At 54.1% G+C, this 26163-nt stretch overlaps 1 protein-coding gene across 1 annotated transcript; it reads right to left on the bottom strand.

Annotated features, from left to right (window-relative positions):
• Positions 1–9519: 9519 nt before the first annotated feature.
• Positions 9520–21411, bottom strand: slc35e4 (solute carrier family 35 member E4; the record flags this gene model as incomplete). The annotated part of the gene is made up of 3 exons (XM_080529736.1): positions 9520–10139; positions 17430–18127; positions 21392–21411. 3 exons carry the CDS (start codon positions 21409–21411, stop codon positions 9520–9522), a joined length of 1338 nt encoding a protein of 445 aa, XP_080385862.1.
• Between the last annotated feature and the right edge of the window lie 4752 nt (positions 21412–26163).

Genomic DNA, 26163 nt, shown 5'->3' with positions numbered 1-26163 from the left:
TCACAGCTAATGAGCAGCGATACAGAAACCCGCTTTCTGCTGTCACCCAACGCACAGGGACGTGAGGAGGGAGAGATACGGTGTAGCCGTGTGAACGTAAACACACCGTGTGAGTGTCCAGGTCTGAGACAGAGCTCGCCACTGGACCTGTTTGTGCTCCTGGTAAGAGTTCGCTCCTGTGTTTCTCTAAGCAACAGACTCAGAGCTGCACACAGGAACCCCTGGAACACACACACACGTATACACACACACACACACACACACTTATACACACTTATACATACACACAGACACAGACACACACACACACACACACACACACACACACACACACACACACAGTCCTGTGGTAGCACACCTCCCTTCACCACAGAACATTTCTCCAGCTCCTGACGCTTCAACTGACAGAAACACGCTGAAGGTTCGTGAGCCTAAATAATAAAACACGCGTACAGAATATCATTCCTGTGTGGATGTTATGTACAGTAGAAGAAGAAGAAGAAGAAGAAGGTTCCGGTGGCGTAGTGAGAGAGACTGGAGGAGACAGAGAGGGGGTCAAGAGGTCAGATGTCACCCACCTGTTCCGTTAGCGTAGCCTGCGGGCGTCCAGCGAGGTGAGGAGGTCCTTCTGCTGCGTGTTCAGGCCTGCTGCGATGATGTGAGCTGCTGCTCTCTTCACTGGCCCTGGACCCCCTCTCCTCCCTGCCCGACCCTGCCACCCCCCCCTCCTCCCCCAGCCCAGCCCAGCCCTAACACCACACCCCACCCAGCCCAGCCCTAACACCACACCCCCACACCCAGCCCAGCCCTAACACCACACCCCCACCCCCAGCCCTGGAGAAGGATGGATGTTTAGGGGGGGGGGCAGAGAGGAGGAGGAGGAGGAGACTGATTCCTGGGACTGTCCCCCCCCCCTCCCTCTCTAGACTGTCTGTCCCCCCCCCTCCCTCTCTAGACTGTCTGTCCCCCCCCCCCTCCCTCTCTAGACTGTCTGTCCCCCCCCCCTCCCTCTCTAGTCTGTCCCCCCCCCTCCCTCTCTAGACTGTCCCCCCCCCTCCCTCTCTAGTCTGTCCCCCCCCCTCCCCTCTCTAGTCTGTCCCCCCCCCTCCCTCTCTAGACTGTCCCCCCCCTCCCTCTCTAGTCTGTCCCCCCCCCTCCCTCTCTAGTCTGTCCCCCCCCTCCCTCTCTAGTCTGTCCCCCCCCCTCCCTCTCTAGACTGTCCCCCCCCCTCCCTCTCTAGACTGTCCCCCCCCCTCCCTCTCTAGACTGTCCCCCCCCTCCCTCTCTAGTCTGTCCCCCCCCCCTCCCTCTCTAGACTGTCCCCCCCCTCCCTCTCTAGTCTGTCCCCCCCCCTCCCTCTCTAGTCTGTCTCCCCCCCCTCCCTCTCTAGACTGTCCCCCCCCCCCTCCCTCTCTAGTCTGTCCCCCCTCCCTCTCTAGTCTGTCCCCCCCCTCCCTCTCTAGTCCGTCCCCCCCCCTCCCTCTCTAGACTGTCCCCCCCCCTCCCTCTCTAGTCTGTCCCCCCCCCTCCCTCTCTAGACTGTCCCCCCCCCTCCCTCTCTAGTCTGTCCCCCCCCCTCCCTCTCTAGTCTGTCCCCCCCCCCTCCCTCTCTAGTCTGTCCCCCCCCCTCCCTCTCTAGTCTGCCCCCCCCCCCTCCCTCTCTAGTCTGTCCCCCCCCCTCCCTCTCTAGTCTGTCCCCCCCCTCCCTCTCTAGACTGTCCCCCCCCCCTCCCTCTCTAGTCTGTCCCCCCCCTCCCTCTCTAGACTGTCCCCCCCCCCTCCCTCTCTAGTCTGTCCCCCCCCTCCCTCTCTAGTCTGTCCCCCCCCTCCCTCTCTAGTCTGTCCCCTCCTCCCTCTCTAGACTGTCCCCCCCTCCTCCCTCTCTAGACTGTCCCCCCCCTCCCTCTCTAGACTGTCCCCCCCCCTCCCTCTCTAGTCTGTCCCCCCCCTCCCTCTCTAGACTGTCCCCCCCCCTCCCTCTCTAGTCTGTCCCCCCCTCCCTCTCTAGTCTGTCCCCCCCCTCCCTCTCTAGTCTGTCCCCCTCCTCCCTCTCTAGACTGTCCCCCCCCCTCCCTCTCTAGTCTGTCCCCCCCCTCCCTCTCTAGACTGTCCCCCCCCCCTCCCTCTCTAGTCTGTCCCCCCCCCCCTCCCTCTCTAGACTGTCCCCCCCTCCCTCTCTAGTCCGTCCCCCCCCCTCCCTCTCTAGACTGTCCCCCCCCTCCCTCTCTAGACTGTCCCCCCCCTCCCTCTCTAGACTGTCCCCCCCCCCTCCTCTCTAGACTGTCCCCCCCCCTCCCTCTCTAGTCTGTCCCCCCCCCCTCCCTCTCTAGTCTGTCCCCCCCTCCCTCTCTAGACTGTCCCCCCCCTCCCTCTCTTGACTGTCCCCCCCCTCCCTCTCTAGTCTGTCCCCCCCCCTCCCTCTCTAGTCTGTCCCCCCTCCCTCTCTAGACTGTCCCCCCCCCTCCCTCTCTAGTCTGTCCCCCCCCCCTCCCTCTCTAGACTGTCCCCCCCCCTCCCTCTCTAGTCTGTCCCCCCCCCTCCCTCTCTAGACTGTCCCCCCCCCTCCCTCTCTGGCCTGTCCCCCCCCCTCCCTCTCTAGACTGTCCCCCACCTCCCTCTCTAGTCTGTCCCCCCCCCCCTCCCTCTCTAGTCTGTCCCCCCCCCCTCCCTCTCTAGTCTGTCCCCCCCCTCCCTCTCTAGTCTGTCCCCCCCCCTCTCTCTCTAGACTGTCCCCCCCCCTCCCTCTCTAGACTGTCCCCCCCCTCCCTCTCTAGACTGTCCCCCCCCCTCCCTCTCTAGTCTGTCCCCCCCCTCCCTCTCTAGACTGTCCCCCCCCCTCCCTCTCTAGACTGTCCCCCCCTCCCTCTCTAGTCTGTCCCCCCCCCTCCCTCTCTAGTCTGTCCCCCCCCCTCCCTCTCTAGTCTGTCCCCCCCCTCCCTCTCTAGACTGTCCCCCCTCCCTCTCTAGTCTGTCCCCCCCCTCCCTCTCTAGACTGTCCCCCCCCTCCTCTCTAGTCTGTCCCCCCCCCCTCCCTCTCTAGTCTGTCCCCCCCCTCCCTCTCTAGTCTGTCCCCCCCCCTCCCTCTCTAGTCTGTCCCCCCCCCTCCCTCTCTAGTCTGTCCCCCCCCTCCCTCTCTAGACTGTCCCCCCCCCTCCCTCTCTAGACTGTCCCCCCCTCCCTCTCTAGACTGTCCCCCCCCCTTCCCTCTCTAGTCTGTCCCCCCCCCTCCCTCTCTAGTCTGTCCCCCCCCTCCCTCTCTAGACTGTCCCCCCCCTCCCTCTCTAGACTGTCCCCCCCTCCCTCTCTAGACTGTCCCCCCCCACCTCCCTCTCTAGACTGTCCCCCCCCTCCCTCTCTAGACTGTCCCCCCCCCTCCCTCTCTAGTCTGTCCCCCCCCCCTCCCTCTCTAGTCTGTCCCCCCCCTCCCTCTCTAGTCTGTCCCCCCCCTCCCTCTCTAGACTGTCCCCCCCCCCTCCCTCTCTAGTCTGTCCCCCCCCTCCCTCTCTAGTCTGTCCCCCCCCTCCCTCTCTAGTCTGTCCCCCCCCCTCCCTCTCTAGTCTGTCCCCCCCCCTCCCTCTCTAGACTGTCCACCCCCCCCCTCCCTCTCTAGTCTGTCCCCCCCTCCCTCTCTAGTCTGTCCCCCCCCTCCCTCTCTAGTCTGTCCCCCCCCTCCCTCTCTAGTCTGTCCCCCCCCCCTCCCTCTCTAGACTGTCCCCCCCCCTCCCTCTCTAGACTGTCCCCCCCTCCCTCTCTAGACTGTCCCCCCCCCTCCCTCTCTAGTCCGTCCCCCCCCCCTCCCTCTCTAGTCTGTCCCCCCCCTCCCTCTCTAGACTGTCCCCCCCCTCCCTCTCTAGTCTGTCCCCCCCCCTCTCTCTCTAGACTGTCCCCCCCCCCCCTCCCTCTCTAGACTGTCCCCCCCCCTCTCTCTCTAGACTGTCCCCCCCCTCCCTCTCTAGTCTGTCCCCCCCCCTCCCTCTCTAGACTGTCCCCCCCCCTCCCTCTCTAGACTGTCCCCCCCCCCTCCCTCTCTAGTCTGTCCCCCCCCCTCCCTCTCTAGTCTGTCCCCCCCCTCCCTCTCTAGTCTGTCCCCCCCCCTCCTCTCTAGTCTGTCCCCCCCCCTCCCTCTCTAGACTGTCCCCCCCCCTCCCTCTCTAGACTGTCCCCCCCTCCCCTCTCTAGACTGTCCCCCCCCTCCCTCTCTAGTCTGTCCCCCCCCCCTCCCTCTCTAGACTGTCCCCCCCCTCCCTCTCTAGTCTGTCCCCCCCCTCCCTCTCTAGACTGTCCCCCCCCTCCCTCTCTAGACTGTCCCCCCCCCTCCCTCTCTAGACTGTCCCCCCCTCCCTCTCTAGACTGTCCCCCCCCTCCCTCTCTAGACTGTCCCCCCCTCCCCTCTCTAGTCTGTCCCCCCCCCTCCCTCTCTAGTCTGTCCCCCCCCTCCCTCTCTAGACTGTCCCCCCCCCCTCCCTCTAGTCTGTCCCCCCCCCTCCCTCTCTAGTCTGTCCCCCCCCCTCCCTCTCTAGTCTGTCCCCCCCCCCTCCCTCTCTAGACTGTCCCCCCCCTCCCTCTCTAGACTGTCCCCCCCCCTCCCTCTCTAGTCTGTCCCCCCCCTCCCTCTCTAGTCTGTCCCCCCCTCCCTCTCTAGTCTGTCCCCCCCCTCCCTCTCTAGACTGTCCCCCCCCTCCCTCTCTAGTCTGTCCCCCCCCTCCCTCTCTAGTCTGTCCCCCCCCCCTCCCTCTCTAGACTGTCCTCCCCCTCCCTCTCTAGTCTGTCCCCCCCCCCTCCCTCTCTAGACTGTCCCCCCCCTCCCTCTCTAGTCTGTCCCCCCCCCTCCCTCTCTAGTCTGTCCCCCCCCCCTCCCTCTCTAGACTGTCCCCCCCCTCCCTCTCTAGTCTGTCCCCCCCCCTCCCTCTCTAGTCTGTCCCCCCCCCCTCCCTCTCTAGACTGTCCTCCCCCCTCCCTCTCTAGACTGTCCCCCCCCTCCCTCTCTAGTCTGTCCCCCCCCCTCCCTCTCTAGTCTGTCCCCCCCCCTCCCTCTCTAGTCTGTCCCCCCCCCTCCCTCTCTAGTCTGTCCCCCCCCTCCCTCTCTAGACTGTCCCCCCCCCCCTCCCTCTCTAGACTGTCCCCCCCCTCCCTCTCTAGACTGTCCCCCCCCCCTCCCTCTCTAGTCTGTCCCCCCCCCTCCCTCTCTAGTCTGTCCCCCCCCTCCCTCTCTAGTCTGTCCCCCCCCCCTCCCTCTCTAGTCTGTCCCCCCCCCTCCCTCTCTAGTCTGTCCCCCCCCCCCTCCCTCTCTAGACTGTCCCCCCCCTCCCTCTCTAGACTGTCCCCCCCCCTCTCTCTCTCTAGTCCGTCCCCCGTCCCCCTCTCCTCCCTTCAACACTCTCCTCCACTCCACTCTTGGGTGACATCATGTGAGACTTCATGAGGCAAAACTGAAAACTGAAAAATGTCTCTTTAATGACCAACCCTAACCCTGTGTTAAACTGTTGACTGTGTTAAAACATGTCAATGTTAAAATAGTTATGTTTTATTAATGTTAAGCATTGTTGTAACCCAAGGGGTGAGTGTTTAGAGTCCTTCACACTGGTGGTTTGGGAGGAGGGTAAAGGGTTAACGTAGGGAGGAACAGGAAGGGTTAAGCAGAGGATGTCAACACTGCCTTATTCAGGCAGAAGGAGCTGACGACTCGGCTAGCTCAATGACGCTCGCTTGTTTGGAGGGAGCAGAGAGCCCTGTATGGACATCCAGGTCACACACTCTCTCTCTCTCACACACACACACACACACACACACACACACACACACACACACACACAGTAGTAAGCAAACTCACACCACAATGTTGGTAATGGGCCGTTCTGAGGTAAAATATCCAGAACTAGAGCACTGGCTCCACCTAGTGGTGAGAATAAGCATTTAAAAGACGATCGTGTTACCGCTGTTATGGTGTGTTCATCTGATGGTGTGTGTCGTTATGTTATTTACACAAATTAAATAAATGACGGCGGGAAAAAAGACAGGAGACAATATATTGTTTAACCAGTATATTTGAGCCAGCCTTCCATGATTGTAAAATACATAAATATAATAAAATAATTATTTACATCTAACTTTCGCAGAAACAACATGGAAACAGTATCACACTGGAGTGGCCTGGGGAGGAAGCATCTCCGTAACGCCTCAGTGCAATGTGGCTTTGTCCTGCCGGCAGCCTGGCTAGTCAAACCCAGAGCTGTCCACCTGACTCAGCCTGGCTAGTCAAACCCAGAGCTGTCCACCTGACTCAGCCTGGCTAGTCAAACCCAGAGCTGTCCACCTGACTCAGCCTGGCTAGTCAAACCCAGATGTGTGAAACCGCCGGTCCCGTCTAGGTAGACCGTTAAGAACCGTCACATCTGAACCCAGATCAGACTTTGGCCTCGTCCAGGAACAACCCTTGGCCCGACGTCCTCGACGCGTAGAACTGAACGCTTGGACGGGTTTAACCCAAACAAGATGGTGGACGCTGCTTCTGACAGGACCTGACCTTCTGATAGGACCTGACCTTCTGATCTTCTGACAGGACCTGACCTGACCTGACCAGACCAGATCAGACCCAGACCAGACCAGGACCAGACCAGACCAGACCCAGACCAGACCAGACCCAGACCAGACCCAGACCAGACCAGACCAGACCAGACCCAGACCAGACCAGACCCAGACCAGACCAGACCCAGACCAGACCAGACCCAGACCAGACCAGACCAGACCCAGACCAGACCCAGACCAGACCAGACCAGACCAGGACCAGACCAGACCCAGACCAGACCCAGACCAGACCCAGACCAGACCAGACCAGGACCAGACCCAGACCAGACCAGACCAGACCCAGACCAGGACCAGACCCAGACCAGACCAGACCAGACCCGACCCAGACCAGACCAGACCAGACCAGACCAGATCAGACCGAGACCAGATCAGACCAGACCAGGACCAGACCAGGACCAGACCAGACCCAGACCAGACCAGACCCAGACCAGACCAGTCCAGACCAGACCAGACCAGACCAGACCAGACCAGGACCAGACCAGGACCAGACCAGGACCAGACCAGACCAGGACCAGACCAGACCAGACCAGGACCAGACCAGACCAGACCCGGACCAGCTCACACACCTTGGTTGAGAGGCAGGCATGCGGTCAGTTGCTTTATACAGATTCAACGGTTAATAAACCTAATAAATGGGTGTAACACGCCATGTTGGCAACTGAGGTATGCAACTAACGCTAATAATAAAAAAGAAAAAAATCCCCCAAAAATCAGAAAACATCTCAGCGTAAAAAAACAACTGGTGACTGGCGACGTGATCTTCAAACCACTGAACATGTGTCAGGTTGAGGCACCTGTGTCAGGCTGTGCTGATAGAGCAACACTGCAGGTGGGTAACTTAACTAACTTAACTAACTCCAGATAAGAACTAACTTGGGTTTTCAACGTCTAATGGCTTAACTTAGCTTAACCAACCAAGTCATGTGCATGAGCATTGCGGCTGGTCTGGGTCAGGGTCAGGTTAGGGTCAGGTTAGGGTCAGGGTCAGGGTCAGGTTAGGGTCAGGTTAGGGTAGGGTCAGGGTCAGGGTCAGGTTAGGGTAGGGTCAGGGGTAGGGTAGGGTCAGGTTAGGGTCAGGGTCAGGTTAGGGTCAGGGTTAGGGTCAGGGTTAGGGTCAGGGTAGGGTCAGGGTAGGGTCAGGGTCAGGGGTAGGGTCAGGTTAGGGTCAGGGCTAGGGCTAGGGTCAGGGTCAGGGTCAGGGTAGGGTCAGGGTAGGGTCAGGGTCAGGGGTAGGGTCAGGTTAGGGTCAGGGCTAGGGTCAGGGTCAGGGTCAGGGTAGGGTCAGGGTCAGGGTAGGGTCAGGGTCAGGCTAGGGTCAGGGTCAGGGTTAGGGTCAGGGTCAGGTCAGGGGTAGGGTCAGGGCCTTGACAGACTGAGCCAGACACATCCAAAGGTCCTTTCCTGTCCTCAGGCTCAGTGAGGTCCAGCTGAGCGGCCCGGGGCCGGGGGAGGGAAGCCCAGAGGCCCTGGTGGATCTGAAGCCCAGAGGCCCTGGTGGATCTGAAGCCCAGAGGCCCTGGTGGATCTGAGCTCACCTGGAGGCGCCGGCCTCACGCAGCCTCACGCCCGGGACAGAAGGTTCTGGAACTCCTCCAGTCAGAGAGAGAGCAGGTCCCAGACATCTCCCTGACCCTGACCCAACCGTGACCCTGACCCAACCTTGACCCTGACCCTAACCCTAGACCTGACCCTGACCCAACCTTGACCTTGACCTAACCCAACCTTGACCCTGACCCTAACCCTGACCCTGACCCTAACCCTAGACCTGACCTTGACCTGACCCTGACCCTGACCCAACCTTGACCCCTCCTGTAAGACAGCAGGCAGCTCCTCCTGACCTCTCGTACGTACGGAAGATTCCAGATGTTTCAAACTTCAAGTACGTTGGTTTTAGTTTCTGATCAAGGTTGATTCCGGGAGCAGATTTAAGCTTCTTTCATTGTGTTTTGTAGCCTGTGATCTAAACTCAATATGTCAGTTAGCAAAACAAAAACACATTTAACCATAGACCAACGACAGTGTTGCTTTAACCTAATAAAAAATAATAATGCATTGTCAATTCCAAACATCCAAATGGAGTTACAATAACACCGTCCAGCAGAGGGCGCTGGAGAGCAAGAACAAACTCCTGATGGAGAAACTGATTAAAAGACCCGAGGCAGCTTCTGAGAGGAGACACGCGCCCAGGCCGGGAGCACAGCGCTGATCCCAGCAGAGCAGGAAGGACGGTAATATCCTCTACTGATCTCTCTGGGGAGGTGGGGGGGCTAATATCCTCTACTGATCTCTCTGGGGAGGTGGGGGGGGGGGGCGGGGGGGCTAAACTGTGCTAAAGATGAGTGGGACTCCTTAGAGAGTGGAGGAAGGGCCTAATAATAGAGGTATGCAATGAGAACTCTGTAATACAGGTTGAAGTAACTGGACTGATTCTAGTGCCGGTTAATCTTTGTTAGGGACTGTGGGACCTAGAGCTCTCGTTGGGGTATGCTGTAGCTGTAGATGTCCTGTAGGGGGCGCCAGGCAGGACAAAGTGAAGGACGCAGGTCTCCTCTCAGGCGTGTGCCTCGGGGGTGCAGTAGGAAACATTGCCATGCCAACAAACAGCCAACAGAAATGATACTCAGACCCCGTTACCTCGCCCGTGTAAACGTCAGTTGGACGACAGCTAGAGCGCTAACAGACGCAGCTCCCGTTTGAAAGATCACCCCCCACCCCCCCGCCCCCCCCCTCTCCCTCCACAAAAAGCTGCCAGAAAACCCCTTTTTCCTCAGATAGTAAGTCGTAAGTCATGGGGAAGTTAGGTAACAGTACCGTGTGTGTTGTTGTTTTATTTGTGCCATCCTTCTAGAGAGTGCTCCCGGTCCCGGGCCGGAGATGGTGGGACGGACATGTTGCCTAAAAATGTCCACAGAAGCTTCTTTCTCTCTCTCTCTCTCAGTCCATCTTGTCCTGTCGTTTGCCACCCATCCTCTCGTCCTGCTCCTGATCTCGGGGGGGTGTCAGGTCCGAACGGACCACATCCTCCTCTACATCCTCCTCCTCACACCCCGCCCCGCCCCCCTCGCTGACCTCCCTGTGGTCTCCTCCCTCCTCCCCCTCCCCCTCCTCCTCCTCCTCCGTGGTCTTGGCTCTGGCGCGGTGGTTCTGGCGTAGTCGGCGGGCGTCCATGTATCCGGCCAGGGCCTCAGAGTTCTGGTAGATGAGCATGCCGGACAGCGTCAGCGCCACGCCGGCCAGGCTGAGGGAGGACAGCTCGCTGCCGAACAGCAGCTGGGAGAGCAGCAGGTTGCCCACCACGCTCAGGTTGCCCAGGATGTGCAGCGTGACGGCGGAGGTCAGCGTGATGACGCAGCAGCTGGCCAGGTTGTAGAGGACGGAGCCCAGGCAGCTGAGCAGGATGAACAGCCAGAGGCGGAGGTCGTAGTGCAGCGGAGACTCCAGCGCCGCCCAGTTCTCCAGCGCCAGCGCCGCCACGGACAGGATGAGGAAGCTGGGGATGGACATCAGGAAGAGCAGGAACACACAGTTGATCTTCTCCTCCTGGAGCAGGATGCCTGGACACACACACACACACAGCTGGGTTTTACTATGTTACATATTCACCATTTAGCAAACGGTGGGGTAGTGGTGGGGTAGTGGTGGGGTAGTAGGGGGGTAGTAGAGGGGTAGTAGAGGGGTAGTAGAGGGGTAGTGGTGGGGTAGTAGAGGGGTAGTAGAGGGGTAGTAGAGGGGTAGTGGTGGGGTAGTAGAGGGGTAGTAGAGGGGTAGTAGAGGGGTAGTAGAGGGGTAGTAGAGGGGTAGTAGAGGGGGTAGTAGAGGGGTAGTAGAGGGGTAGTAGAGGGGTAGTAGAGGGGTAGTAGAGGGGTAGTAGAGGGGTAGTGGTGGTCTAGTAGAGGGGTAGTGGTGGGGTAGTGGTGGGGTAGTGGTGGGGTAGTAGAGGGGTAGTGGTGGGGTAGTAGAGGGGTAGTAGAGGGGTAGTGGTGGGGTAGTAGAGGGGTAGTAGAGGGGTAGTGGTGGGGTAGTAGAGGGGTAGTGGTGGTCTAGTGGATGGTGAGTTCGACTGGTGATCGGAAGGTTATGAGTTCAAATCCCGCCTGAAAACACTAGAACCACTAGTGTGTCCTTGAGTAAGACACTCAGCCCTCAGTTACTCCAGGGAGACTGTCCCTGTAATTCGTGATTGTAAATTGCTTTGGATTAAAAGTGTCTGCTAAATTTTATCCAAAGCGACTTACAGTTAGAGATTATAGGGACAGTCTCCCTGGAGTAATTTAGGGCTGAGTGCCTTACTCAAGGGCACACTAGTGGTGGTGTTCCCAGATCTTACTCAAGGACACACTAGTGGTGGTGTTCCCAGGTCTTACTCAAGGACACACTAGTGGTGGTGTTCCCAGGTCTTACTCAAGAGCACACTAGTGGTGGTGTTCCCAGGTCTTACTCAAGGGCTCACTAGTGGTGGTGTTCCCAGGTCTTACTCAAGGATACACTAGTGGTGGTGTTCCCAGGTCTTACTCAATGATACACTAGTGGTGGTGTTCCCAGGTCTTACTCAAGGATACACTAGTGGTGGTGTTCCCAGGTCTTACTCAAGGACACACTAGTGGTGGTGTTCCCAGGTCTTACTCAAGGACACACTAGTGGTGGTGTTCCCAGGTCTTACTCAAGGGCTCACTAGTGGTGGTGTTCCCAGGTCTTACTCAAGGACACACTAGTGGTGGTGTTCCCAGGTCTTACTCAAGGACACACTAGTGGTGGTGTTCCCAGGTCTTACTCAAGGACACACTAGTGGTGGTGTTCCCAGGTCTTACTCAAGGGCTCACTAGTGGTGGTGTTCCCAGGTGGGGATTTGAACTCACGACCTTCTGATCACCGTTGACAGTCCAACTCACTGTCCTCTAGGCCACCACCACCCCAGTCATCACAGCCATAAACAATCCAACAGAAATACATTATTATATAATACATAACAGTCATAAAATAATAAATAACGCATAAACACGTAAACACACGTGTAGGAAAACAGAGAGGACACAGCAGCAGCGACAGACAGACTCTCAAACACAGTTCTATTCAGGAGTCTCCACCACCACCGTGCTATTCCTCTCACAGCCACCAGGGGGAGTGAGAGCCAGCGTACAGTGAGAGAAGGAAAGAGATTATGACTGCAGCACGGGGGGTGGGGGGGGTCACCTCTGGGAGCCATAACAACACGGCACCTGTGTCGTATGTGTCACCCTGAGGAAGCAGCTGAAGGGAGACCGAGGGGGGGAGGTAATATCCTGACCGCTCAAACACACACACACACACACACACACACACACACACAGACACACACACACACACACACACACACACACAGACAAACACACACACACACACACACACACAGACACACACACACACACACACACAGACAAACACACACACACACACACACACAGACAAACACACACACACACACACACACACACACACAGACACAGACACACACACACACACACACACACACACACAGACAAACACACACACACACAGACAGACACAGACACACACAGACACACACAGACACACACACACACACACAGACACAGACACACACAACTACGAGGGGGAGGTAATATCCTGACCGCTCAAACACACACACACACACACACACACACAGACAAACACACACACACACACACACACAGACAGACACACACACACACACACACACACACAGACACACACACAGACACACACAGACACACACAACTACGAGGGGGAGGTAATATCCTGACCGCTCAAACACACACACACACACACACAGACACACACAGACACACACAGACACACACACACACACACAGACACACACAACTACGAGGGGGAGGTAATATCCTGACCGCTCAAACACACACACACACACAGACACACACAGACAGACACACACAGACACACAGACACACACACAGACACACACAGACACAGACACACACAACTACGAGGGGGAGGTAATATCCTGACCGCTCAAACACACACACACACACACACACACACAGACACACACAGACACACACACACACACACACACACACACACACAACTACGAGGGGGAGGTAATATCCTGACCGCTCAAACTGCTTCTGTGTTTCACCCTCAGTAACTTAACCTCCCCTCCCCCCCTGTGTGTTAACTACAACAACAACAACAACAACAACAACAACAACAACAACAGCAACAACAACAACACTCTTCCTTCTTCTAGCATTGAGACTGCCAATAGCTCCAGATCATTAAAATGATTGTGTCTGACCCCTCACATCCAGATCACAGCTTGTTTGAATTCGTCCCTTCTGGACAGCGGTACAGGGCCACCAGGTCAAACACATCACAACACCTGAACAGTTTCTTCCCCAAAGTAAGTAAGTAAAGCTTTATTTATATAGCACCTTTCGTACATGAAATGCAACTCTTAGCGCAAAGCCAGAGCCCTCCTCAATAACTCTGATCATTGCACCTCGCACTTCACATGTTTTTGCACTAAGTTGTACAGTATATTTATTCACTGTTATTGGTGATGTTGTATATACTGTGTGTCTTGAGTATTGTTGTGTTGTGGTCTTGTTGTTGTTGTACTGTAGCTTGTTCAGCAGGGAGAATACCAAGTCATGTTCCTGGTGCACATGGACAATAAAGTTGAATTGAATCGACGGCCCCTGGCCCGAGCAGGGATTACTGTTCTTGGGATGACTGGTGGAGGAGAGATGACTCACATATTTACACACACATGTGTGTGGTGGAGGAGAGATGACTCACATATTTACACACAAACGTATGTGAAGCAACTAAGTCTCTTGGGATGAAGGCGTCTGCTAAATGCCAAACATGTAACGTAGCGTAGCGTAGGAATCTGAGTAAATGTAATCACAAGTCCTGATCCTCTCAAATCTAATGTTCTGGAGGACGGCCACGACTCTGGAGTTAGGAGTTAGACTACCAGTTATCATGAACGCACGTCACCTGACCACTCAACCATACGCTGGAAACAGATCAGGTAGGGCCACATCACATGAACGACTCATACTGCTGGAATAAAGCAGGTCTACCTAACCCTACCTGTTCATCTCTTATGTGAGACAATTAACAACTTTCTGGGGGGATTTTCATTACTTTGAGAGATCTCTGAGTGGTCACTAATCTGCAGAACCACACACACACACACACAGACACACAGACACACACACACACACAGACAGACACACACACACACACACACACACACACAGACACACACACACACAGACACACAGACACACACAGACACACACACACACAGACACACAGACACACACACACACACACACACACACACACACAGACACACACACAGACACACAGACACACACACACACACACAGACACACACACACACACACACAGACACACACAGACACACACACAGACACACACACACACACAGACACACACACACACACACAGACACACACAGACACACACAGACACACACAGACACACACAGACACACACACACAGACACAGTCACACAGACACACAGACACACACAGTCACACCAGTGTTGGTGGAGCAGGCCGTCATACCGCTGCTCCGTGGCGACTCCAGACATTCCTGAGCCGAATGTTCCGTCTCTGAACGTACGACACTGGACAAATTGTCGTAGCGAGGGAACCACTTAGCCTGACGCGCGCGCGCACACACACACACACACACACACACACACACACACACACACACACACACACACACACACACACACACTTAGCCTGACGCTCAGCTCAGCTGACACCCCGGGGCTCATGGGAAGGCTCTACGCCGACGCCACAGATGTGAAGTTTATCAAGTCAGCATCTGAGATTATTTTAAGAAAAGTAGGCAGGCCTATGTAAGGAAGTACGTCAGTATTCTGCTAAGGCAGGGGGAAGGCTAACGCGATCCCCGCGTGGCGGTGTGCATGGCCGTGTGCATGGCCCGCGCTGGCAGGTACCAGAGCTGCTGATGCCAAGCTGATGATGAGCTGAGGGGCTGTGCTCCTGACAGGGTACTGACCCAGGGTGTGTCTGACCCAGGGTGTGTCTGACCCAGGGTGTTTCTGACCCAGGGTGTTTCTGACCCAGGGTGTTTCTGACCCAGGGGTGATGTTGAATCTTCTCTCTGAGCTGCTGAGTCTGACTGGCTCCTGAAAGCGCCACACAACTCATAATAATAATCATAATAATCATAATCATAATTATAATTCATTGTATTTATATAGCGCTTTTCCGGGGCTCAAAAGACGCTGACAATATGGGAAAAACAGAAGACACAGAAACTTCAAGCAACAGATAACATGAGCACATAGAACACAGAGTTAACCAACAGGCACAGGGATTAACACAGCAATGTCCAGGGGGGGGGGGGGGGTGCAGGGTTAGGGGAGATGGTTAGGGGTAGGGGAGGTTGTATGCATGTCCAGGGGGGGGGAGGGGGGTGGCAGGGTTAGGGGAGATGGTTAGGGGTAGGGGAGGTTGTATGCGTGTCGGGGGGAGGGGGGTGGCAGGGTTAGGGGAGATGGTTAGGGGTAGGGGAGGTTGTATGCGTGTCCAGGGGGGGAGGGGGGTGGCAGGGTTATGGGAGATGGTTAGGGGTAGGGGAGGTTGTATGCGTGTCCAGGGGGGGAGGGGGGGTGGCAGGGTTAGGGGAGATGGTTAGGGGTAGGGGAGGTTGTATGCGTGGGAGAACAGGTAGGTTTTGAGGTGGGATTTAAAAGTGAAGAGTGAGGGTGAGTCTCTGAGTGGTTAGCAACTATTGCTAGCTTCAGGTAGACTAGTTGGTGGGAGGACTGTGGGACAGACGGACACCTGGCCTAATGGAGCCGTCTCTCTCTAACGGTGGATATGTCAACTGGACCTGAGACGGCTCCGCTGTTTACTGACCGAGTCCGCAGGGAACGGTTTTCCAGCCTTTTGGCAGACTTGTTTACTAAGGTAGCATGATGGCTACTAGCATCTCATCTCTCATCTCCAGCTTCAGAGAAGACATTGCTGTAGAGTTGTGGGCTATAGAAAACATCCTTCCTCCTGTCAGTTGGGTTTATAACACTTTAGTTTTGTCAGGTCTCATATCCAGGTTTTAATGTTACTTATTCTGACCGAGTATTACTTTTTTATTTGATTGAAGTATTTTTTTATTGTTGTAAGTCGGTTTGGACAAAGGCGTCTGCTAAATGCCCTGGATGTAAAAGTAAACATCAACCGCATAACAGGACACAGCCCAGCTGACATCCACACACACACACACACACACACACACACACACAGACACAGACACAGACACAGACACAGACACAGACACAGACACAGACACACACACACACACACACACACACACACACACACGCCCAGCTGACATCCACACACAGAGGCAGGCTGACAAAAACAACATCCCACCACACCTCCAGAACAGAATTCAAAGTATGTGGACAAAAATGAGAAGCACTGATGACGACATGCCAATCACACACCACCGCTAGACTGGAACTAGACTGGTGCAGTAAACTAGACTGGGTGTATTACGGTAGACTGGGTGTGTTACAGAGGGTTGAATCAGCCAGTTCGTTGACCACTAAAAGGTTCCGTGAGTGCGGTGTGGCAGGAACACCCAAATACCCTAAACACATCTCTGTGTCAGGCGTTGGGCTGGACAGGACATATTTTCCGCTCTCTTGAAAAGACGGGAAGTTTTTAAACACATGAACGGTTGCTCTGACAACCAGTCTACCGTAATACACCCAGTCTACCGTAATACACCCAGTCTACCGTAATACACCCAGTCTACCGTAAACAACATTCCCGTGGGTTTATTTGCCAGCCGTCTACTTAGTTAACAAAAACAAAAACATGTTACGTTATATAACATATTAACATTATGTTAGATGAAGGTTAATACACAATGAAACACAATACAATAGGGTAGCAGGCAGGCAGGCAGGCAGCGGATTGGCATCAAATTCAAGCACTTCTTTGAGCTGCATCGTTTGCAAGGAAAAGTCACAGTGCTATTAATTATCCAAATACAGGTTATTATTATTATTATTATTATTATTATTATTATTATTATTATGATATGACGTTACTCACTCTGCTGGATGCTTTAATAAGGTTATTATGATGACGTTACTCACTCTGCTGGATGCTTTAATAAGGTTATTATTATGATGTTACTCACTCTGCTGGATGCTTTAATAAGGTTATTATGATATTACTCACTCTGCTGGATGCTTTAATAAGGTTATTATTATGACGTTACTCACTCTGCTGGATGCTTTAATAAGGTTATTATGATATGACGTTACTCACTCTGCTGGATGCTTTAATAAGGTTATTATTATGACGTTACTCACTCTGCTGGATGCTTTAATAAGGTTATTATGATATTACTCACTCTGCTGGATGCTTTAATAAGGTTATTATTATGATGTCACTCACTCTGCTGGATGCTTTAATAAGGTTATTATGATATCACGTTACTCACTCTGCTGGATGCTTTAATAAGGTTATTATGATATGACGTTACTCACTCTGCTGGATGCTTTAATAAGGTTATTATTATGACGTTACTCACTCTGCTGGATGCTTTAATAAGGTTATTATGATATCACGTTACTCACTCTGCTGGATGCTTTAATAAGGTTATTATTATGACGTTACTCACTCTGCTGATACAGATAAAGGTTATTATGATATGACGTTACTCACTCTGCTGGATGCTTTAATAAGGTTATTATGATATGACGTTACTCACTCTGCTGGATGCTTTAATAAGGTTATTATTATGATGTCACTCACTCTGCTGGATGCTCTTCACGCCTCTCAGCATGGTGGCGGCGAACACGAAGAAGCATCCCGTCTGGTCGAACTGGACCTCTCCCAGGATGCTGCAGGAGGCGCCCAGGCAGATGGGCAGCATGGCGGTGTACTTCAGGACGTGGTGCCGCCGGCCCAGCACCAGGGTGGAGATGGCCAGGGTGAAGATGGGGGTGGTGGTGTAGATCATCTGGGCGAAGCTCAGCTCCACGTAGTTCAGACCCACGTTGCCGAACGCGATGCTGGCGCAGAAGGTCAGGCTGAGCAGGAACACCTTGCACTTGGCGCTGGAGGACAGGACCTTCTGACACTCCCCCAGGGACCCCTGTCTCCGGAGCAGCGCGTAGTCCACCACCACGGCCGCCAGCATGTGCAGGGCCGACAGCAGCAGCGGGTACCTGAAGTTGTACACGGCGAAGATCCACTTGTTCAGGCTGGAGATGGTGGTGCCCGTCACCAGCCACACCACCACGGCCGACAGGAGGCGCAGCATCTCGGCCGGTGGTCTGGTCCCGGTGCCCCCGGTCCCCCCGGTCCCCGCCTCCTCGCGTTTAGAGACGAGGCCATCGGTGCTGGTCATGTTCGCTTCATCCTCCTCGTCTCTGTAAACAGGCAAACATATGTCCTCACTCCGGCTGTACAGGCAGTAAACACATGTCCTCCTCCTCCCGCCGCCCAGCCTCACATTAACACACAGCGGCTCTCTGAGTTGCGTAACTTTCCTCCAGCGCAGCCAAACAAACAGACAGACACAGACAGACAGACCAGACAGACAGACAGACACACAGACAGACAGGCAGACAGAACAGACAGAACAGACAGAACAGACAGACAGACAGACAGAACAGACAGACAGACAGAACAGACAGACAGACAGAACAGACAGACAGACAGACAAACACACAGACAGACAGACAGAACAGACAGACAGAACAGACAGACAGACAGGCGACAGTCACGGAAAAACAGGAAAACGGTTTCGCCAACGTAACGCAGCTACCGGTAGTTGAATCACTAGTTATCTGGCTGTAGTAGTTTAACTACGCGTCAGCTGGCGAAAAGACACTAAAAACAAAGTCTCGTCCTGGTTCTCTAACTTCTCCTTGTCTGCTTCGGTAAACGCCGAGACACGTGCTGCTGTTTAGCCTGGAGGGTTGTGTAACCCGACCCTCCCTCTGGTATGAATGAATGTACGAATGAATGAATGAATGAATGAATGAATGGTCTTTATTGTCATTGCTATAGTACAGGTACCAAACAACGAAATTTGGGAGGGGGGGCTCCCCTGGTGCTAGGAAAAAAATACAAAAAACAAGAAGGGAAAAGAGCTGGTTTACATAAATAAAGGCTATGTACACTATCCACTATACTATACTGTACAAATAAAACACTGTGCTGTACTCTATGCTATGCTATACCTATTCTAACATTTCCTATCTCTGAACCTTATGTACCTTAGGGTTGTCATATTGCACATAGTGTTATTGCACATTCATTTAAAGTGTCGCAGTTTGCAGGTTTGAAATGTTCACAGTTGTGTTTCAGTATTACACTTGATTTCAGTCTAGTAGCTGCCATCAATTTGTCTAGATTGTCCAGGGCCTAGAACCTAGGTCTTTGCTGTGTTCAGGGCCTGGATGGCCCTGGGGTAGAAGCTGAGCTTCAGTCTGTTTGTCCTTGCGAACATGGTCCTGAACCGCCTGTTCGAGGGCAGCCGAGCAAAGTGTTCGTACCCAGGGTGGGATGGGTCTCTGGAGATCTTGGAGGCCTTCCTGAGGCAGCGTGTGTTGTACAGCTCTTCCAGAGAGGGGCGGGGGGCGCCGGTGATCTTCTGGGCCGATCTCACGACTCTCTGTAGCGCATTCCTCTCTGCGGCTGTGCAGCTGGAGAACCACACGCAGGTGCAGTAGGTGAGGATGCTCTCCACTGCGCAGCGGTAGAAGGTCACCAGCATCTCCTGTCCGATGTGGTCTTTCCTGAGGACTCTCAGGAAGTAGAGCCGCTGTTGTGCCTTCTTGATGATGGCTGCTGTGTTGTTCTTCCAGGACAGGTCATCCTGTATGTGCACCCCCAGGAATCGGAGGGTTGAGACTCTCTCCACGCTCCCTCCATCGACGAGCAGGGGCTGGACCTCAGATTTTTTCCTCCTGAAGTCCACGATGATTTCCTGGGTCTTTGACTGGTTCAGCAGCAGGTTGTTAACCTTGCACAGCTTGCCCAGCTGCTCTACCTCATCCCTGTACGCCGCCTCGTCCCCCCCCCTCTGGTGTCACCCTCTGGTATGACCCTCCCTCTGGTATGACCCTCCCTCTGGTGTCACCCTCTGGTATGACCCTCCCTCTGGTGTAACCCTCTGGTATGACCCTCTGGTATGACCCTCCCTCTGGTGTAACCCTCTGGTATGACCCTCCCTCTGGTGTAACCCTCTGGTATGACCCTCCCTCTGGTATGACCCTCCCACTGGTGTCACACTCTGGTATGACCCTCCCTCTGGTATGACCCTCTCACTGGTATGACCCTCCCTCTGCTGTCACCCTCTGGTATGACCCTCCCACTGGTGTCACACTCTGGTATGACCCTCCCTCTGGTATGACCCTCTCACTGGTGTCACCCTCTGGTATGACCCTCCCTCTGGTATGACCCTCTGGTATGACCCTCCCTCTGGTATGACCCTCCCTCTGGTGTCACCCGAGGGGAGGAGAGGAGGAGAGGAGGGAAGGAGGAGGAGGAGGAGGAGGAGGGAAGGAGGAGGGGGAGGAGGAGGAGGAGGGGAGGAGAGGGGAGGAGGAGGAGAGGGGAGGAGGAGAGGGGAGGGGAGGAGGAGGAGGGGAGGAGAGGAGAAGAGGGGAGGAGGAGAGGGGAGGGGGGGAGGAGGAGGGGGAGGAGGAGGGGAGGAGGGAAGGAGGAGGGGGAGGAGGAGGAGAGGAGGGAAGGAGGGGGAGGAGGAGGGAAGGAGGGGGAGGAGGAGGGGAGGAGAGAAGGAGGAGGGGAGAAGGAGGAGAGGAGGAGGAGGAGGGGAGGAGGAGGAGAGGAGGGGGAGGAGAGAAGGAGGAGAGGAGGAGGAGGGGAGGAGGAGGAGGAGAGGAGGAGAGGAGGGAAGGAGGAGGGAAGGAGGGAAGGAGGAGGAGGAGGAGGGGAGGAGGAGGAGGGGAGGAGGAGGAGAGGAGGAGGAGGAGGGGAGGAGGAGGAGAGGAGGGGGAGGAGAGAAGGAGGAGGGGAGAAGGAGGAGAGGAGGAGGAGGAGGGGAGGAGGAGGAGAGGAGGGGGAGGAGAGAAGGAGGACGGGAGAAGGAGGAGAGGAGGAGGAGGGGAGGAGGAGGAGAGGAGGGGGAGGAGAGAAGGAGGAGAGGAGGAGGAGGAGGGGAGGAGAGAAGGAGGAGAGGAGGAGGAGGAGGAGGGGAGGAGGAGGAGAGGAGGGAAGGAGGAGGAGGAGGAGGAGGGGAGGAGGAGGAGGAGGAGGAGGAGGGGGAGGAGAGGAGGGAAGGAGGGAAGGAGGGAAGGAGGAGGCTGTCACATCTCTCGGAAGACCGCTGCTCTCCTCCTCCTCCTCCTCCTCCCCCTCCCCCTCCTCCTCCTCCTCCTCTGTGTGACTGGTTGGGTAACCATAATAACACATCTAACATCACATGTTTGTTCTAATGAGCCGAGCGAAGGAAACGTTTCTAAACGTCGCGGCGCAGCTTTTACGTGTCATACGGCAGCTGAATGACGTCGCTGGGACCCAGCAGCTCCTAATGGAAGCTGACTGCATGGTCTTGTGATTCTCTGGGCAGAGATTCATTTTACGCACAGAGGCAACAGCAGTGATATTTCACAACATTGAGAGGAGCGGTTTGCTGTGTCCACTAAGCTATAAATATATATATCGACAGCGAAAGCCAAGGTCTCAGGACCTCTCTATATACAAGGTCTCAGGACCTCTCTCTGCGGAGTGCGTTTGATTACCATCGCGCCCTGTGCCGCATGATGACTCCGTAGGCATTCATTCATCTACCTACCAGACTCGTTCAATAGGCACACACACACACACACACACACACACACACACACACACACACACACACACACACACGCATGCGGCACCCTGACCGGGCCTCTCAGCCACCGCACCGCACAGCCACACGGCGTCAACAACAGCGGTTATTATTTAGGCATAAATCCCCAAACCCCAAACGACAGAGTACACAATGTCCTAACGCTTACCTTCTCCCGTTGCGTGTCCTTGGTTTCGTAATGGTCACCAGAACATTACGGTCATATTACAGTGATTATAGTTACAGTGATTCTGATTCCACCCGGCGCACAGCAGCAGACTGCTCTGTTGTCCTCCGATCAGCTGTGCCGCTCAGTGACGTCACTGCAACACTACGTCACTGCAACACCATCACAATCAGGTTCATGTGTCCAGCACACTTCAGACAACACAGGCACATCAAAGTGCTTTACATACATTATTATTATTATTATTATTATTATTATTATTATTATTATTATTTAAATACAGCAAGAGGAGCTTAGCAAGAAAATAAAAACGACAATGAATAAAAGCAAATATAAAAAGTAAATAGATAACACATTTAATAAGACAATAGTTAATGTATAAAAGATAGTGATTCTTCATTCACTGGGTCACAAGAACATCTGACCTTGGCTAATAATAATAATAATAATAATAACCTGTATTTGGGACAAGCTTTTACAGGGCACTTTCAGACTCATCCTCGAGCTGTGAAGGCAGACTGGTTTTGAAGCTATTTCTGTTTTGCTGACAGTGACATTATTTCATCATTGCCCACAAAGACTAAACGCTTCACCAACAGCTTTTCCCCCATAGCCATCAGGGGGCTGTTCCACGTACGGTGATTAAATCTGATACAGGTTTAAATCAGATCCGGGCGCTAATTTCAGTTTGCGTTCCGTTCCATCAATGTGGCTCAAATAATTTGCTGCTTGGTTGCCAATCCTTCTGAACAAACCTGGTAGCGAGCAGGTTTACAGGCTGGTTTAGGTAATACGTGAATGTCTCACAGGCGGAAACTACATCCCGAACGACAGTTCCGTCAAGTGTCTTTTAGGAAATATTAGTTCCCACTTTTTACGAGATAGATAGATAGATAGTTTGACTGTGTGATAGATAGATCATTTGATATTTGTAATGTGTGATCGATCGCTAGATAGATAGATAGATAGATAGATAGATAGTTTGATTGTGTGATAGATAGATAAATAGATAGAGATAGATAAATAGATAGATAGATAGATAGAGATAGATAAATAGATAGATAGATAGATAGATAGATAGTTTGATTGTGTGATAGATAGATAAATAGATAGATAGATAGATAAATAGATAGATAGATAGATAGATAGAGATAGATACATAGATAGATAGATAAATAGAAAAGTGTAAAAATAAATAAATAGGTATGTCTATCAACTTGCATTGCCATCATCACAGTGGTGTGTTTGGCGCAGGGGTTAAGGCAGCCAGGTCCAAAGCCGGTTTGATACTTGATTTAATTTATTGTTTTTTTACTATACTGTAGGCTATGCTAGGCTATGATAGGCTATATTGTAGGCTATGCTAGGCTATACTGTAGGCTATGTGGGTGTAAATGTCAGCCAAGGGCCATGACTGCATGTCTAGAAATAGACTTCACCTATTAACCTTCACGTGCTGCTGGGTGGTAGTAAGGGTGGGGCTGCAGGCAAACATACGTCTGACTGGTATGGCTGTCTGCTGAATGACTGTCTATACTGACTGGTATGGCTGTCTGCTGAATGACTGTCTATACTGACTGGTGTGGCTGTCTGCTGAATGACTGTCTATACTGACTGGTATGATTATATTCACATACTGAATGCAGAGGAAGTAGGCGTGTTGCTACAACACCTCAGCAGCGGCAGACTCGGGGAACCTCTTCTAGTGGAGAGGACAGAACGTGTTCTAGAACACTTGTTAAAACACGTCTGCACGAACCATGACTTACATAACCTAGTTAACAGAACACTGACAGTACAACATACATGAACAACATTTAGGCTTCTGACCAACTAACTACATGTCTGCAAATACTGTTTATGAAACAGACAGCGTATAGATAGATACCGTATAGAGATGAGACGCCTGCTCACGTGAGAAGTCGTCTGTGGACGAAAACCTGAAAGCAAACCGACCTGGAATGTGTGACACTCTGCCTGGAACACGCTGTTCTCCTGGAGCACACCACAGACAGACAGGTTCTCTAGTATAGAGTAGACCACAGACAGACAGGTTCTCTAGTATAGAGTACACCACAGACAGACAGGTTCTCTAGTATAGAGAATAGAGGACACCTTTAAAACGGCCCTCAAATCCCACCTGTTCACCAAGGCCTTCAGCCCCTAGTTCTGTTGTTGTGTTTGTTTGTCTGCCTGTCTGTTTGTCTGCCTGTTTTTGTTACTTTCTGTTTCTCCGTAAAGCGACCTGGGGTCCCCTGAAAGGCGCTATATAAATTTAAGTTATTATTATTATTATTATTACACCACTTCTGTATGCTACAGATTGATGAGCAACAAACCTCGCACACTAAATACTGTAAATGTGTCCAATACTACTTATTTATAGTAATATGCAGAATAAAGTAAAAGCTTTACCATTGATTCTATAACTAATTATATGACATAACCCTCAGCTGTGTCCTGTTGTGTTGACAGCAGGTACGGTGTCTGTCCGTCCAGCCAGGCTAACTGGGATATCACAAGAAACAAGAAAGAGGAAAACTACTTAATGTTCCATTAATAAATAACTAAAGGGAGACGTGATTGAAGTGACACCTGCTTGTCTCAGCAGTTCTCTCCTTATATCATCCCTGCATGAGACACCTGCAGCTCCAGTCGCTTCAACACTGATGCGGCATGCGACCCTGCAGCTGTGTGTGCCAGTACAGCCTGACTGCTGTTTCATTACCTGCTTCATTACCTGACATGCAACGAGCCCGTCCTCCGATTCCTACCTCCCCCAGCCTCCCCTGGTGTTCTACCTCCCCCAGCCTCCCCTGGTGTTCTACCTCCCCCAGCCTCCCCTGGTGTTCTACCTCCCCCAGCCTCCCCTGGTGTTCTACCTCCCCCAGCCTCCCCTGGTGTTCTACCTCCCCCAGCCTCCCCTGGTGTTCTACCTCCCCCAGCCTCCCCTGGTGTTCTACCTCTCCCAGCCTCCCCTGGTGTTCTACCTCCCCCAGCCTCCCCTGGTGTTCTACCTCCCCCAGCCTCCCCCTGGTGTTCTACCTCCCCCAGCCTCCCCCTGGTGTTCTACCTCCCCCAGCCTCCCCTGGTGTTCTACCTCCCCCAGCCTCCCCTGGTGTTCTACCTCCCCCCAAGCCTCCCCTGGTGTTCTACCTCCCCCAGCCTCCCCTGGTGTTCTACCTCCCCCAGCCTCCCCTGGTGTTCTACCTCCCCCAGCCTCCCCTGGTGTTCTACCTCCCCCAGCCTCCCCTGGTGTTCTACCTCCCCCAGCCTCCCCTGGTGTTCTACCTCCCCCCCAGCCTCCCCTGGTGTTCTACCTCCCCCAGCCTCCCCTGGTGTTCTACCTCCCCCAGCCTCCCCTGGTGTTCTACCTCCCCCAGCCTCCCCTGGTGACATCCTTCTATCAGTTTTATTTTTATAACTAAATTATTTGGGTTAGAAATGTAAACGGACCAGTCAATCATAGCTGGCTCATCACACAGGCAGACAGACAGGCAGGCAGACAGACAGGCAGGCAGACAGGCAGACAGACAGGCAGGCAGACAGACAGGCAGACAGACAGGCAGGCAGACAGACAGGCAGGCAGACAGACAGACAGGCAGACAGACAGGCAGGCAGACAGACAGGCAGACAGACAGACAGGCAGACAGGCAGACAGGCAGACAGGCAGGCAGACAGGCAGGCAGGCAGACAGGCAGGCAGGCAGACAGACAGGCAGACAGGCAGACAGGCAGACAGGCAGGCAGACAGGCAGGCAGGCAGACAGACAGGCAGACAGGCAGACAAGCAGACAAGCAGACAAACAGACAGACAGACAGGCAGACAGACAGGCAGACAGGCAGGCAGACAGGCAGGCAGACAGACAGGCAGGCAGACAGACAGGCAGGCAGGCAGGCAGACAGGCAGACAGACAGACAGGCAGACAGACAGACAAACAGACAGGCAGGCAGACAAACAGACAGGCAGGCAGACAGACAGACAGGCAGGCAGGCAGACAGACAGGCAGGCAGACAGACAGGCAGGCAGGCAGACAGACAGACAGGCAGGCAGGCAGACAGACAGACAGGCAGACAGACAGGCAGACAGACAGACAAACAGACAGGCAGGCAGACAAACAGACAGGCAGGCAGACAGACAGACAGGCAGGCAGGCAGACAGACAGGCAGGCAGACAGGCAGGCAGGCAGACAGACAGACAGGCAGACAGGCAGGCAGACAGGCAGGCAGGCAGACAGGCAGACAGACAGGCAGGCAGACAGACAGACAGGCAGGCAGACAGGCAGGCAGACAGGCAGGCAGACAGACAGACAGGCAGGCAGACAGACAGGCAGACAGACAGACAGACAGGCAGACAGGCAGACAGACAGGCAGACAGGCAGGCAGACAGGCAGACAGACAGGCAGACAGACAGGCAGACAGACAGGCAGACAGGCAGGCAGACAGACAGGCAGGCAGACAGACAGGCAGGCAGGCAGGCAGACAGGCAGACAGGCA

Source organism: Nansenia antarctica, assembly GCF_963989245.1.
Source record: "Nansenia antarctica genome assembly, chromosome: 4".
NCBI lineage: Eukaryota > Metazoa > Chordata > Actinopteri > Argentiniformes > Microstomatidae > Nansenia > Nansenia antarctica.
This window is presented reverse-complemented; position numbering and strand designations above follow the sequence as displayed.